Below are 17109 nucleotides of genomic sequence, written 5' to 3'. Positions count from 1 at the left end.
TGCTGGATGCCAGCTAGGTACTGTCTGATAGTATTATGGGACAGGCACAGATGAGTGTGGCAGTAAGACACAAAGGCCAGGACATGCTTGATGTGACCTGTGCTTGACCAAGGGCATGTGGCTAGGAATTTGCTGTAGGCGTTCCAGGTGGTGCGGTAGGCCTTCAGCGTGTTGGGAGACAGTGCCTGGTTTATGAGCAGTGTAGCGTTGTGAAGGTGGTCTTTTAGTCCATCGTTAGGGCAGACCAAGGTGGGATAGGAAATAAGGTCAGGTTGGCTCCAGGTCTCTGTAAGAAGTGCAAAAGAAAATTTAGGCAGGACAGTGCGTCTCCTGTGAGATTGCACTTGCCAGGTACGTAGGTACAGTGCACATTGAAATTGTAGTGAAGGGATATCTGCACCAGCCTGTGTAGGAAGGACATGATGACCAGGGACTTGGACCTGCCTTTGTTGACAATCTCAGTCATGGCTAAGTTGTCAGTGGAGAAGACCACGATCTGCCCCGCCCAGGTGTGTAGCCAGCCCTGAGCTGCCACAATGATAGAGTAAAGCTCGAACAATCAGGATGTCTGGCTAAACCCAAGTACCAGGAGGATTTCCTGCGGCCATGGACCTGCAAACCAATGAGTGCCAAAAATGGCAGTGAAGCCTGTGGAGGCTGCTGCATCTGTTATTATTTGAGGTGAGGAGGCTGAAACAGTTGGGATGAACATGGATACGTCTTTCTAGTCCTCAAGGAAGTTGTCCCACACTGCTAGATCTGCAGCAGCTGCCTGGTCTAGCCTGATAGTTTGATCAGGGTCCTGTGTGTGGGAAATGAAGACCAGGAGGCGAGAAATGAAGGAACGCCCCTGAAGGACAATCCTCATAGTAAAGTTCAGTGTGCCTAACGGGGACTGCAGCTGTCTCTTTGTGCAACTTCGTGAGGTGGTGAAGGCGTGAATGCCCTCCCTAATCGAGGACAGCTTGACAGTGGGTAGTATGGCCTGCATACAGCAGGTGTCAAGGGGGATTCCTAGGAGGGTGATGGACCGTGCGGGGCCTTCCACTTTATGCTCTGCTATGGGCACATTGAGGTTGCTGAACACTACCCTTAATTTGTCTAATTCTGACGGGGGCTCACCGGGCCTTTCGATTAGTAGGAAGTTGTCCAGGTAATAGATGACTTTCTGGCACTGCACCTGGTGAGTTAGGATCCAGGTGAGGGACTGAGTGAACGTATCAAACAGCCTTGGACTGATCTTTGAGCCGAAGGTCAGTTTTGTAGCGAACTAGTATGAATCTCTCCATATAATGCTGTGCTGCTGCCACAAGGAAGGTTCAATGGGTAATAGCTTAAAAGCATCCACCTTAGACAGTCATGCGCCAGTGCCTATGCTAATGATGGACTGTATAGCTAAGTCAACAGACGCATAGTTGTGAACTCTTCAAAAGGAATCAGTGAGTTTAATCCCTAAACTTGGTAAGGACTTACACCTACCCGAATCCTATCGCCCCCTTTTCCCTATTACAAGTCGACATCAAAATCCTGGCCAAAATTTTGTCCATTAGACTTAATCAGGTGATCCTCTCTTAGATCCATGAAGATCAGTCAGGGTTTATGCCGGGCAGAAATACCTCCTTTAACTTGAGATGGCTGTTTATGAATTTTCAGGCCCAACACGACAATACTGGTTCAAGAGTTTCAAGGTTGTAGCACTGGACACAGACAAAGCTTTCGATTCAGTTGAATTGGTATTTTTATGGAAATGCTTAGAACACTATGGATTTGGTTTCAAGTTTATAAGATGGGTACAACTATTGTACCAGGATCTGGTAGCTAGAGTACTGGCGAATGGGTGGATGTCCGAGTGGTTTCCCCTCACCAGGGGCACCCGACAGGGATGTCCACTGTCCCCCTACTTTATGCTTTGGCTGCCGAGCCACTTGCAATTGCCATACCTGGCGTGACTGGGTTGCGGGTGGGTTCCCTGACCGAAAAAATCAGTATGTATGCCGATGATACCTTGTTGTATCTAGCTGACCCAGACACATCTCTGCCAATGGCCTTTGATCTTATTGAGCAATTTGGAACTTTCTCAGGTCTCAAAATTAACTGGGATAAATCCCAAATACTCCCTATAGACAATGACTCACCCCCATCCACAAAAGGGTGAGTCGCATTAAATATCTAGGCATGCAGATTATCAGCTCACCGGCAGATTATGTTTCTGATAATCTACAACCCCTCTTCGCTTTAATCAAGGCCAAGATGCAAGTATGGGCCCGCTTGCCATTAGGGGTGATTGGCAGTGTCAATCTCATAAAAATGGTACTCCTACCTAGGATTCTCTACAAACTATGGCACTCACCAGTGTATTTACCTCTCAAGTATTTTAAGCAGATAGAGTCCCTCCTCAAACTGTTTGTTTGGGGGACCAGCAGGCACAAGATATCCTGGAGGAAACTTAAGAACCCCACATATCTGAAAGGCGTCGCACTTCCCGATTTTAATTTGTATTACCTGGCATCCCAATTATCTCAGCTTTTTCACGTAGACAAGACTGAAGGGTTGCGGTTTCTTGCCCTCTCGTGTCCCACATGGGCACGCTCCTATGCGGATCCTCTCTCTGTTATAGAGAGCGGGCTGCAGGGAGCTGAGGTTCGAGGTGATCGTAAGTCCCTTCTATACCATTACAGGCGTATATGGGATGTTGTATCAGACAAACTTACTCTCCCCCAGTTTCATGAATTCACTCCTTTATGGCACAACACTGCACTTTCTGAGTTTTGCTCTATACCAGATTTGAATATATGGAGTAATAGTGGAAGCCACTACCTATCCCACATATTAGTAAAAGGGGAACTTAAGCTCATGATACATTAAAAACTAAATATCTGTTGCCAAACCATATGTTCTTTAAATACCTGCAGGTCCGTCATGCAAGCACAATTCGTGTCTCAAAGCCGCGGCTTGAACCTGCCCCAGTAATGGAAGTTATCAAGGGTACTGACCCCAAACACCTCATCTCAATATTTTACAATATGTTGCATCTCCCTTCCTCCACAGTAGGCACATACACCCTCAAAACAAAGTGGGAAAATGACATAGGCACAATGGAGGATGAGGAGTGTAGCAAAGCTTTAGACACCTGCAAAACAGTCTCTCCCAAACTGTCCGATCGCTTAACACAACTGTATATCCTGACGCCCCTCACGCTTGCCAGATATAAAAGTGATCAGAGTACTCTTTGCCCTATGTGTAAACTTGATCAGGGTACCTTTTATCATCTGCTTTGGCAGTGCCCGCGAGTTCAGGGCTACTGGGAACAAATCATACAATTCTTACATGATACCATGGGTTCTCCCCTAACACTGCACCCTAAGCCATGTCTTTTGGGGATACTCCCAGACGTGAGTCTGGATAGATTTCCTAAACTTCTCCTGCATGAAACTTTATTTGTAGCTAGAAAACTCATTGCACGACAATGGATACGTGAACAACCGCCTGAGCTTAGTAACTGGCTGAAAGAGATAAATAACACCTTACCATACAAGAGACTTATAGATAGACATAGAGGATGTCCCTCTAAATTTCATAAGATATGGGATAGATGGCTTCAAGCCCCAGAGACGTGTGTTTAGCTGAGTCTTCTATGTTCATATAATGCTTTTCACACAGAAATAGTCATGATAACCTCACCACTCATCTACTCCGTACAAAACTGTCCTGACATGTATCTTGCTTCATCTCATGTATCTTGCATCATTTCCGTAACTTCTGCTAGGAATGTACAATCCCAAATTGTTTACATTTTTTTTCTGGATGAATTGTTGTTAACCAGCCTTATGTACACTTTACTGTATTTCCAACATGTATAATTTTCAATAAAAGTTACTGTTTGAAAATTAAAAAAACTGGGGACGTGGGAGTAATGAGGCGCGGACAAGTCGTACACTAAACTAAATTTTTTGGAGAATTTGCCATTGACAAGCCCAATAGGGCTAGCTCTCCATGTCTCAAATGGCGACTCCGCGAAGGAGCCGATAATGAATCCCAGGTCCAGCTGCAACAGATTGTCAAAAGCCTGCTCGTCAGTGAAGGCTAAGCGGAGGTTCCTGCACTCATGGGTGGTGCGGGGTAGGGTGATGAGCCCCATGTGGAATAGTGCGTATGCGGATGACAGGTATGAGAAAAGGTACAACTCCAGCCATCGCACGTTCAACCAACTCAATCAGGATGAGTTGGGACGCTTGAGGGTGCATGTGCTCTTGAGGGTGATGAACTCTATGACAGTTGACACAAATGTGGAGCAGTTGGCATTGGTTGAAGCTGTAAGTGCAATAGTTGAAGATGTTGCAGCTAGGCGTCTTGCCTAGTAACTGCATGGGCCGTCCCAACTTGTCCACCTGAGGATATTGCATAGGGGCAAGCATGCCTTGAGCGGCACTAGAGGTAGAGGGGAAGGACAAAGAACGTCTGGCATCCATGTTGGAGCACCAGTTTGCCATGTGTTTGGAGGACTGGAAAATGGTGCAAAGCAGGGAACACAGACCCGCAAAGTGGCTGCAGAACAACTCGGTGTCCACGATGCTCCAATTCGTGCTGGTTTGGAACTGGCTGAGTTTGGCTGTGACCCTGGCTGTGAACAAGCGGTGGTAGTTTTAAAACGCTGAGCCTCTGTATTTGTACCCTAAGTCAACCACGGCATGGAGGTACAAATCCAGCTCTTCCCTCCTGTGGGGGTTGGCCGGGCACGACACATCCCTAAACATGCCGCAAGCACAAACTCAGTGATTGACAGTTTGTGATTGAGCCTGGGGTCTTTGGCCTTCAGAACCATGGACACGTCCCCCCCAGGTGTAGGACTTATTCTCAGCCAGATCGTGGACCGAGATGAGCAGGGAGGCCAGGTTACCATCCTTTCTCTCCAGGATGTCCTTCCTGATGCCGGCAGGGATGAGGTGTGCAGGAAAAATAGTGGAACTGGTATCCGGCGTACCTGTGGGTGGTAGTGCCACGACAGGCGCTGCGACCGTGTTTAAGGGGGTCACCTCTGGGGGGACCTCTAGGACTCCTACTCACACCTGCATGTTGGAGACTGCTGTAGTCAGTGTGCCGATCATGGTGTGCAGCTGGGTGAGAGCTGAGGAGATGGATTGGGTGCAGAGTGTTGGGAACAGCAGCCCGAATAATTCGGCTTTTCTGGCCGTGGCGGGGTTGGGAGTGGCCCTACACTGCAGCTCTGCCATGAGTTTGGGGATAGTCCATCCCCTGAGGGACTGAGTGCTGCCTGGCTCTGAACCCATGGTGGGTGATGGAGGGGCGGAGGCAAGGTCCTCACTGCCAGACCATGACATGACTCCATCAATAATGAGAAAAGATGGGGGTGGGGGGTAGGATGTATGTTTAAGAAGAGTTTTGGAAAATGAGAACAGCGGAGGAGAGACGGAGTAGGTAAGAATAAGTAAGAAGCAAGGGGGGGAAGAATAGAAAAGTGAATGACAGGCGTAGTGAAGAACATGAAGAGTGGAAATTTAGAAAACTCGAAGAGCGCAGGGCAACTGAGATTAGCCAGGAGGTGACTGGCCAAACAACCAATAGCTCCGGGTGGCTGGTCAGTGTCATGCACAGACCCGTGAACCAGAGCCCCAGGGAGTACCGGGGTGGGAAGCTGCAGTCTGGTTTTGGTCTAAGTAGGAATGTTGAGTTCTGTAGTAGATAACGTATGGTTGGCCTGCTAACGCCTGCTCTGTCAGCAAGAAACTATTTTGCAACCGTGTCTGCGTAGTTTGAAGGTAATGTCCTTCAGAAAATTGGTAAGAAAGAAAATGTGACAGTAGGTAAGCCCCAGACCGGCATCCCAATTAGTGTATATGAGGTATCAAGATGAATAAAGGGTGCTGCAGGTTGATGTGGGAGTGTGAACGGGCAAATTAGTGGTTTGGGTGGCGACTGAGAGCTTGTGGCAGGAACCTCAATGGTGAGGTCCTGCTGCAGAAGCTTGTGCTGCTTGAAAACTGATAACGAGCGGTATGAGTGGTGACTGAGAGCTTGTGGCAAAGAACCTTGAGAAGGAGGCCGTGTAGCAGAAGCTTGTGGTGCCTGTGAATGAGTAATGAGTGGTATGAGTGGTGACTGAGAGCTTGTGGCGGGGACCTCGTGGAGGAGGCTGTTTTGTGGAAGCTCGTAGTGCCTGTAAACGGATAATGAGTGGTAAGAGTGGCGACTATGAGCTTGTTGCAAAGAACTTCGAGAAGGAGGCCATGTATCAGAAGCTTGTGGTGCCTGTAAACAGGTAATGAGTGGTATGAGCTGAGCAGTAACTGAGAGCTTGTGGCAGGAACCTCATGGGGGAGGTCATGTTGCAGAAGCATGGTGCCTGTTGGAAAAACGTGTTTTATATATATATATTATTTTTTTCGCCTTTTTTTTTTTTTGTAGATAGCACATTCAACCTGGTGCAGGATTGAACAACCTGAACACCTAAGGAACTGACCTAAGGGAGAAATGATAGACAATAAAACATGAGTGGCTGAAATGTGTGCCACTGGAGACAATGAGTGGTCAGATTGGTGCCACTGGAGACGTGCTTGCAATGAGTGCAAGAAAGTAGCCTCAACAGGGAGGAGAAAATAAGGACACATCATGCCAACTTGGGTTGGAGTTATGAAGCTAGAGTATCGCGTGTTTGAGTAAATGCGACCGTGTGAATGGTCTAAGTAACGACTGGTTGCTTGTGGCAGGAGCCTCACAAGAGAGACCAAGCTGCAGGAAGCTGTGATGTGTGAAAACAACTGGAATTGACTGATGAGGATATTGTGCCGAGGATAAGAGACACTATGTCGCCGACGCAAACGGGATTGAAATCGGGCCGTTGTAGAGTGTTAGGGTGCCACTCCTTCCTCCAAAACTGAATACATACCAACCACCAAGCCCCCCAGGCTAATCAAAGTGCAGACAAGGCACCAGGAGGGTCTAACTACCACCTCAGTCAGCCACAGAACCCATGCAAACAATACATGCTGATCTAAAAATGGATGAGGCAACCCCATAGACAGTGAATCCTATAACCAGTGAAGCCTGTGTCGAGTGATATCGGACAACGACCAACAGTGGCTCGGAGCCTTGGATCTACGAACGCATTGTATGATTATGGATGTGATAACAGGTAAGGCAGAGGGAGCCTACAAATCTACTACGCCTGTGCCAAATGATGTCGGGACACGACCGACAACAACTCCGGGGCAGCTAAGTATGAAAGGGATGCGAGATAGAAAACATAATGAATCGTAACAATGCATATGAAACTAAAAAGGTACGAATACTACCTGCAACAGCGAGCGAGAACCGCAGACGAAGACCACAAATTGAGAAGCCGCAACACACTTATAATCGAACGAACAGATTCACGAACACAAAGTGAGCGGGGGAGAGTCGGCCTAGTGATGTGTAGTATCGTGCACTGGAATTGACAAGGAACACAGGTGAGTGGGCTGCTTAAATACCCCCCTCCCCCAGGCTCCTCCCATAAATTCAGGCCACCATACTGGCCTTCTTATATATATATATATATATTGTATATTCACATCAGTCCCTGCCCTCAAGGAGCTTACAATCTAAGGTCATTAGCTCACATTCATACATACACATATTAGGGCCAATATAGACAGGAGCGGATTAACCTATCACCAGGGGAGGAGCCTGCTCGGAGTACGTCGATCCTTGGAGGTACACAGAGAGCTGTATTGACGCTGTGAAGCCCGCACTGCTGAAGTGCTTTTGAATGTAATTGGATTTTCGTTTAGTAAGAGGAATAAAGGTTTTGCAAACAGAGAGCATTAGATCCTTTCTTCCTTTTTTCACACCAGGTTCTTGGCCCACGTGGAGCGGTAGCTGGAAGTAGTGGAAGAAGGGAGACCAGGCTGTTATCCTTATACATCCATCTGTATACATCCTACATCCCAAAGCGTGTATGACTCTCATGAGTCTAATCCTAAGGTGAGCTGCTTATTTTGCACTAGCCACTGGGAGCACTGGAGTGAAGCATGCAGCACTTTATTTAAATCACAGATGAAGATTGCTTTATTGGATTTATTTTTCACCTTTAGTTTTCACTATTGGGACTGCTATTTTCACTGATTATCACTGTTATTTGATTTTTATAAGCATTGAGTTGCTTTCTGATTAGTTATTTAAGCATATTTATTATTTTATTCTCTCACTTGGCGCAGCAATATTTATTATAGATTTATCACTGGTGTTTTGTGTTTAGCACTGATTGTTTGCAGCCTTGTGTATACAATTATCCAGTTTTTTTATGGTTTGCGCTGATTATCACAATTTATTATTTAACGACCAACAGTGGCTCGGAGCCTTGGATTTACGAACGAATTGTATGATTGTGGATGTGACAACAAGTAAGGCAGAGGGAGCCAACGAATCTACTACGCCTGTGCCAAATGATGTCGGGACACGACCGACAACAACTCCGGGGCAGCTAAGTATGAAAGGGATGCGAGATAGGAAACATAATGAATCGTAACAATGCATATGAAACTAAAAAGGTACGAATACTACCTGCAACAGCGAGCGAGAACCGCCGACGAAGACCACAAACTGAGAAGCCGCAACACACTTATAATCGAATGCACAAACTCACGAACACGAAGTGAGCGGGGGAGAGTCGGACTAGTGACATGTAGTATCGTGCACTGGAACCGACAAGGAACACAGGTGAGTGGGCTGCTTAAATAACCCCCTCCCCCAGGCTCCTCCCATAAATTCAGGCCAACATACTGGCCTTCTATATATATATATATATATATATATATATATATATATATATATATTGTATATTCACATCAGTCTCTGCCCTCAAGGAGCTTACAATCTAAGGTCATTAGCTCACATTCATACATACACATATTAGGGCCAATCTAGACAGGAGCGGATTAACCTATCACCATGTCTTTGGCATGTGGGAGGAAACCAAAGCTCCTGAAGGAAACCCACAGAGGCACAGGGAGAGCATGAAAACTCCAGACAGGAGTGTGATGGTTGGGATTCAAGCGAACAACTCTACTGCTGCTAGGCGGAAGTTCTAAACACTTAGCCACTGTGTTCTTCTATTTTTTTCCAGGTCTACTAGATGACTTCTGATCCATAAAACTCCGAACAAAGGTTGCTATTTCATAGATCAGCAGTATTAGCAGGAACAATTGAATATAACAAAGTTAAGAAAACATACTGCTAGTCAAAAGATTTCAACACTTACTTGTCAATTCCATATATCCAGGAAATAGTGATATTCTCCAAGATGACCACAACAAGAAGGGGCAAAGTAGCAGAGTAATCATCAAACATAGTAACAAAGTAGTTTCCTGACCGCTGCACAAAGAGGAGGCCAATGCAGAATGCAAGCAGGCAACATCCAACTTAAGGAAGACAAAAAAGCATAAGCATTAAAATCTTGATAAGTATGACAAGAAACATCAAATCTACCTGGTGTTGGACTATATGAATCCCACTGTTTGTAGTTTAGTGGTATCTTGAATGTTAAACCCAAGGTGTATGAGAGTTGGATACATACCCAGATAGTAAGCAATTGTGCTGCAAGTTTAAAAATGACTTGCTAAGGTATTGCTGGACTTGCCAGACTTCACAAGTTTGTTGCACAATTGCAGTAACTCTGCTTGCATAACTCCAGATCAACTTTCTTTGCAAACATTCTGCAAGTCTGCTGCAAGTTCTGGTCCAGTTATGTTATGCAATAGTCGTCCCACCACGGGGTCACTGGAACTTGCAGAACTCTTGCTGTAGACTCAGCACTGCAACTTTGCTCTTGCTAGAGACTTGCCACGCAAATTTGCTACAAATTGGAAAAGTGTCAACTAGAACTTGTGCCAATAAAAATGTGCAGCAAGCATACAGACTTACAATTAAACACTGCCACAAATTTGTGGCAAGTTATTCTTGCTATCTGGGTAGTAATTGCAATCATATTACCAATAGTGTGATAATTGCAAATAATTCTGTAGTGTTTGTGTAAGTACCAAAGGATAGCACTGATAATATCTTATCAATGGCGGGAGCTTGGAAGATTTGAGTGCAGTTTGCCCCACAGGACTAAACTTCTTCCATTCATCTCTCTTCTGGACAGTGATTAAATGTATTAGAGTTCAGTATCAAGTACAGCCAGAATCTTTAGTCCGCAATAAATTGTATGTCCAACAAAAACTTTTTTTTTTTACATTTTGGACATATTTTGGGAAGGATTTGAAATCATTTTGGATTTTTACTGTTATTAAGAAGTTTGTTAGATCAATTTTTCTCAACCTTTTTTCAGTCAAGGCACCCTTTAAAATTCCACACAATCTCGAGGAATCCCATTCTAAGTTTTAAAAATGAAACAAATATTGTTGTATAATGTAGAAACATTCACATGCGTAGGACACCCAACATTAGCGGTGATTTATTCTTCCAAAGCAAATGCACCTTTGCACACTGTTACTGATCAGTATTCCAATGTTTCTCTTCTACCTTGGTTTCTCTCCCTCACTCAGCTAATATGACCCTGGTGCTGAAGGATAAGGGCAGGGGTTGGGCAATCAAGGATGCTGTGCAGGTGCCCGACATCCTCCTTATCAACCAATGACATCATTGGTTGTTAGGACACTCGCCGCTGGAAGGTTGTAATGTTGCACAATGAAAACCTGTGGCTTAACATAACTAAAAGGCAGGCTTGATCCACCCACTGGCTTGTATAAAATGTTTTGGGCAATTTCTAGGTATTTTGCCAAGGCACCTCTGAAAACACTGGAAGGCACCTCAGAGTGCTTGGGCACTTTGGTTGAAAAAGACTGTGTTAGATAAATTCCCCCTATTAACTGTCACACTAGACAGGAACTGCAAAAGGGACACAGACAGGGACTCTAGATTTCCCGGACTCTACTGATGCGGTTTGAGATTTTCTGTCACTCTCTTGACAAAATGCTGTCATCATGAAAGTAAGGGTAAATCTCCCTAATGGAGCCCACTTCCCTCCTTTTCCCCGCTCTATGCAAATAAAAAAAAATGTTTTTGCTGAACAAAAACTATAATTCTGACAGAGGACAGCCCCAGCATGACAGTGAATTGTGGTATATGTGTGTATGAAGCCTAAATAATGGATAATAGGTATGTAAGCAGGGATTTTAATAACATCTTAAGTGTATGCATTTTGACATACATGTGTTTAGTAGTAAACCACTTACACACACTCACACAAATGAAGGTGAACTTACCAGTGAGAGGCTCCTTTCTTATTTTAAATGTGTCCACTATGGGAGTTGTAATTCCTTCAATTGTTCCAAACATACTACCAAGACCCAAGTTTACTAACATGAGGAAAAACATCACTGACCAAAACGGTGATGCTGGAAAATGTGTCATAGCTTCCGTAAATGCAATGAAAGCCAAACCAGTCCCTTGGACAGACTGTAGAGAGAAGAAAGTATTAACATGGAATATGTTAACGTGTAATTCTCAAGTTATGTTGCCAAAAGTCAAGTATTCTTCCAATAATCCACATTTGCTAAGTATATGAGTACATACAGTATTCAAATGTGTCAAACTCATCTTAACTTTGTAATTTTATTTCATGAAAATGTTCTCATGAAAAGTTCATAAACATGATTAGTACGCTTAAAATTATTATGTGTATTTTTAAAAATTGTTGGTGTAAGAACTCGATTTCAACCTGGTATCAGCCTTTTGCAAACTCTTGTACAGCAGAAATGCCAAAACAATCTCTGTAGCGCTCACACAAAGCTTAAACACTGTAACTAATTAGAAGCAATAGGTATATAAAGTGGCAAGAAAATGTATGTGAACCTGTGAACCCCTTTTAAATTAACTTGTTTTCTGCAGTAATTTGCCATACAATATTATCTTATCTTCAGTTAAGTCGCAACAATAGACGAACACAATGTTAAGCTGATAACAGAGAGAATAATTACTTCAATGAAAGTTAATTGGAGTCAGTAGTTTGCACACCTGGGGTCAAATTAATGAAATGAGTCTGGAGGTGGGGTTTAGAGCTACTTTGATTAATAAAACCGGTTAAAGAGGAGCTCGAGGCTCCTTCAGAAAAAATGTAAAGTCAGCAGCTACAAATACTGCACCTAATATTAGGACACTTACCTGTCCAGGAATCCAGCAGTGTCCTTACCCGAGCCGATTTTTCAATCGGGTGCTTCCAATTGAAATAAGGGAAACTGGCAGTGAAGCCTTGCGGCTTCACAGCCAGTTCCCTACTGTGCATGTCCAAAGCATGCTGCAGTCTATGAATGGGGAAAGGAGGAGTTGGCAGCGGCAAACTAAGCCAGAATTGAGAGCGGGTACCTGTCAAAACCAGATACCCGCTCCCCCCTCACCCCCAAATGGTGCCAAATGTCGCACTGGAGGGGTGGGGGGTGGGGGTTGGGGGAGGCAGACAAACATAGCTTCTCCTTTTGGGTGGAGCTCCACTTTATTTCCAAAGGCTTACATACTTTTTATTGCCACTGTGGGCACCATATCCTGAGGTTATATACCTGTCAAACTCTAGGAGGACACTGCAACCTGCAACATACAGTGAGTGTTTGAAAAAAGTTCAGGAACTTCTTTTGGGCGACATGCTTCACACTATGTGGTTTGCTGCAATTGCAGCGTGATTTATCGCACAACATTTGTGGCAGAACTGCACCACGATATTAGGCACCATTCAAATTAATGGCATCCCACATGTGCGTTCTGTGATTTGTCATTCACACCTGGGCGTTTTGAAATTGAGGGCTGAATCGTGGCAAGTCTGCCTGCAAATTCAAAACGCCAAGGTGTGAATGCAGCCTTAATGATTAACCACTTGCCGACTGCGCACAGTATATTTACTGCGGCAGCCAGCCCCTCACAGGCAGAGCGACGTAGGTCTACGTCCCTAGCCTGTGAGGCTCTGGGGAGCGAGTGCGCGCCGCTGGAGGCGCGCTCCTGCTCCCGCGCGGTCACGAACCCCCCCCCGCGCGTGTGACCGGCGGACCCGATGTCCGCCGGTCACTCGTTGATCGTCGGGGGAGAGGGAGAAAGGCAGGTGGCTAGTGTAAACAAGCCGCCTGTCATTCTCCCCTGTGTAGAAACAATGATCATACGGTTCTACTATGTAGGACCATTGATCATTGTTCCTACACCTCAAGCCACAGCCAATCACAGTTAGAATCATGCCCCTAGGAACACACACAGCCCCTCCCTCTCAAATAAAGTTAACCCCTTCACTGCCAGTGTAATTTTACATTAACAGTGCATATTTATAGCACTGATTACTGTAGAAATGTCACTGGTAACCCCAAAAGTGTCAAAAATGTCAGTCAAGGGTCCGATCTGTCCGCCGCAATGTCGCAGTACCACAAAAAAAATTGCAGATCGCCGCCATTACGCGTTAAAAAAATAAACAACAAAAATTACAAAAATCTTTCCCTTTGTTAGTAAACGTGATAACTTTTGCGCAAACCAATCAAAATACGCTTTTTGCGATCGATTTTTTTTTTACCAAACACATGTAGCATAAAGCAAATTGGCTGAAAATGTTAAAAAATTTAGATTTTTACTTTTTTGGGGGGGGGGAATTTCATATAAAAAAATGTGAAAAATATTGTTATTTTTGCAAAATTGACGCTCTTTTTTTGTTTATAGCGCATGATCAAAAAATCGCACAGGTGATCAAATACCACCAAAAGAAAGCTCTGTTTGTGGGAAAAAAGGACATCAAATTAGTTTAGGTACAGCATCGCACGACTGCGCAATTGTCCGTTAAAGTCAAGCAGTGCCGAATCGCAAAATACCCCCTGGTCAGGAAGGGGGTAAAATCTTCCGGGGCTTAAGTGGTTAAGGAATAAACACATAATACATGAAAAAAAAAACACAGAAATGTTATAAATGATGGCTTGAACAAGTCTTACCTTGTCTAATTCATCTTCTATCTGACAAGCAGCCAATCCAAGGCCATTAAATTCTTCTTCCTTAACCTTTTTAATGATGTCATAAACTAGCTGGTAATCTTGAACTGTGATTCTTGAGAAATTAACATGGTGAGGTATGACATCCCAGCTGAGATTTCCAGCTTCCAAAAGTCTGACCACCTTCCCAGAATTTCTGCAGTAAGAAAGTACCCAAGGGAGAGTTTTAACAATGATATATGCATGTTACCATTAAAATAGCTAAGAACTGGGAATCTTACTCTGTAATGCAGCTCTCATTCATAATGTTTGCTTTAAATCCTAATACAGCAAAAACGACCAATGTTGCTAAAACCGAAGTGAAAAAGTTGATAAGTGAAACCAGAACAGCATCAAAATGACAGTTGTTGTCTCGCTTGTTGTAGCTGGAGAAGGCGATGACCCCACCGAATCCAAGTCCCAGAGCAAAAAACACCTGTGTCGCAGCTTCTCTCCAAACCTTTGGCTCCAGCATTATTTCAAGCTGAAATCAGACATAATAAATGCAATAATAAAATGTTAGCTGTATTTATTACATTAAGAATATTGATAGTGCAGATCTGAACTGTCAATCTGACAGCTCTGACATTGACTAGAAGGGCCACCATGTTTGATTATATTTACTATCAACGATTGTACACTCCCCAGACTGAGCTAGCCCTTTTATTAATAAAGACTAACATAATTTGACATATTTACAATTAGCCCTAAGTATTGTAATGTAAAAGCTGTTGAGTAATTTAATAATTAAAAATTAATAAATACAAATTTAATCCTAAAAAAGCTTGATCGTACACAACCATGGATGGTTTTTAACTCCCAGTTACCCAATGTCTTCAAGACATGTATTTACACTCATAGCATACTCAGCTTACTGGTACAAGATATACATTTTCACTCTACTATCTGATAGCCCTACAAAGGTCTGTAAGAAAATGTCCAACACATAAGGAATCATAAGAGCTAACTGCAGACCTGGAATTGAAGCTAAATCTGGTTAAACATGGTATTTATGAAATAGGTTTTCTAGTAACTGTATTTTACATTTTAATTGTAATTAAAGCGGTTGTATCCCCCCCCCAAAAAAAAAAAAAAAACCTGCAGGACAATGGCATAATGTGCTAGTATGCATTGCATACTAGCACATTATGAAATACTTACCCTAGAATGAAGCCGCAACACGGTCGCCCGGACACCGCTGTGGGAGCAGACATGTTCCCTCGGCGTCTCTTCCGGATCTGTCGGCTCCGGTGCTGTGAGTGGCCGTAGCCGCGACTACATCACTCCCGCGCATGCATGCAGCAGTTCACTTTCCGGCAAGGAGCTCTGAAGGTCCGGAAAGATACGCCGGACCTTCAGAGCGCATGCGCCACTGGTGTCAGTGGCTGCATGCAGAGTGAATATCTCCTAAACCATGAAGGATTAGGAGATATTCATTTTACCTACAGGTAATCCTTATTATAGACTTACCTGTAGGTAAAAGTTAAAAAGCGGAGTATACTACCGCTTTAAGAACCATTTAAGCACATCTGCACACATGTGAAAAGAGTGGAATAAATTGCGCTCAACACTTAACACAACCAAAAAGTGCTTGTGTGCATAAATATGTGAATAAATGATTATAAATAAATAAATATATACAAAATCCTAAATGTGAAAGGTCCTTGGTAAATAAATATCAACAGTCTTTAAAGTGCCCAGTGCAATACAGATCTCTCAGCAATGACTGAAAATCACTCCAACTTCAAGTGAGGGACCTCCACCTTAAGAAACTTTTCTCCACCCAGTGCTCGGGGTAAATACTTCTTACCAAAGCTGATGGACCCCTTAATTACAGGGGGTCTAAAACAGCGTAGATGGTCCACAAATGCCTCCAAGCTATCCTTCAGGTCCCTTGATATAAGACTCAGCTCGCATAAGGAACTCCAAGTATTTCAGGATATTTTTGTGGGGAGAAAGATAAGGAAACTCCGATAGTGTAGTATGTTCTGGTAATTAGGGTTTATTAATGAAATTGCACTTACTCAAAACATTAGAATCAAACGCCTTCATGCAGTAAATGCAGCATGGGTTCGGTGTACGGGACGCTCCTAAGCTTCTGCGTATCACCAACCCGGAACTCCACGGTCTCACGTTCCCGACGCACGTTTCGTCAGACGCGCTGACGTCATCAGGGGATCATGTGACCGTACGTTTCCATTCACAATAAATAGAGGTATCTAGCTGACAACATCCAATCGCTGGCCGGCGGTTTCAGAACCGCCCATTCCTTTCGGGATGCTAGGTTCACTCCCATGCCCGGAAGTGCTCCGCGGCCATTTCTTATTTGGGCAAATCGCCAGTGATTTACTATAACAAGCCCGAATAGACAATCGGCAGTATTATACTAATACAAAAAAGGAAAAAAGGGAGGGTCCGATTGCCATACTAAAGATTGAAGGAATAATTAGATGCCAATCAATGTATAACAAATTAAGGCGATGGGATGCTGTTTACAATAAATGAATGTTGTATATAGATATAATACCCTCAATGCGATATTTTAATACCATACTACATAGACTATATTTTAATAAAATCTTAAAAAATATTAAATAATAATAAATAAAATTTATTGGTTTAAACATATCCCTAAAAATATTAATGTGTAGTAAAAATTCATTAAAAATTATTAAAAAATATATTTTATTCATATTAATATTAATATTGGTATGGAAAGATAAAGTGCACTATATATTCCTATAATTTGTGAAATTGCTCAAAGGTATGTTTTTACAAGTATTTTATAAAGTATTTTAAAATTACATTTTTTAAAAATTGGAAATATAACAATTTAGGTCGATGTCAATATTCATACCTGACGGCTGTAAAGTCTGCATTTTGTAGATCCATTGGGTCTCATTCATTGAGATCTTTTTAGTCATGTTTCCCCCTCTCCAATGGCGATCTACTCTGTCAATACCACAAAAGGTCATCTGAGATGGATCCTTATTGTGATATAGACGGAAATGGTTGGAAAGGCTATGCTTGGGAAAGCCTCTCCTAACATTTCCTACATGCTCATTGATCCGGATAGAAAGCTCTCGTGTGGTCCTGCCTATATATTGTAATCCACATGGAC

The 17109-nt window shown here is 43.5% G+C and overlaps 1 protein-coding gene across 1 annotated transcript in view; it reads right to left on the bottom strand.

The window, feature by feature from the left end:
• SLC6A15 (solute carrier family 6 member 15) overlaps nt 1-17109 on the bottom strand; it is a 113595-nt gene that overhangs the window by 8930 nt on the left and 87556 nt on the right. Inside the window, exons 7-10 of the mRNA XM_082256980.1 lie at nt 14231-14472; nt 13953-14145; nt 11265-11457; nt 9257-9416 (exon numbers count right to left, since the gene is read on the bottom strand). Coding sequence (XP_082113106.1) covers nt 9257-9416; nt 11265-11457; nt 13953-14145; nt 14231-14472 — 788 coding nt within the window. The remainder of the gene's footprint in view (nt 1-9256; nt 9417-11264; nt 11458-13952; nt 14146-14230; nt 14473-17109) is intronic.

Source organism: Pelophylax lessonae (assembly GCF_965119305.1).
Source record: "Pelophylax lessonae genome assembly, chromosome: 4".
In the NCBI taxonomy this organism is placed as follows: domain Eukaryota; kingdom Metazoa; phylum Chordata; class Amphibia; order Anura; family Ranidae; genus Pelophylax; species Pelophylax lessonae.
This window is presented reverse-complemented; position numbering and strand designations above follow the sequence as displayed.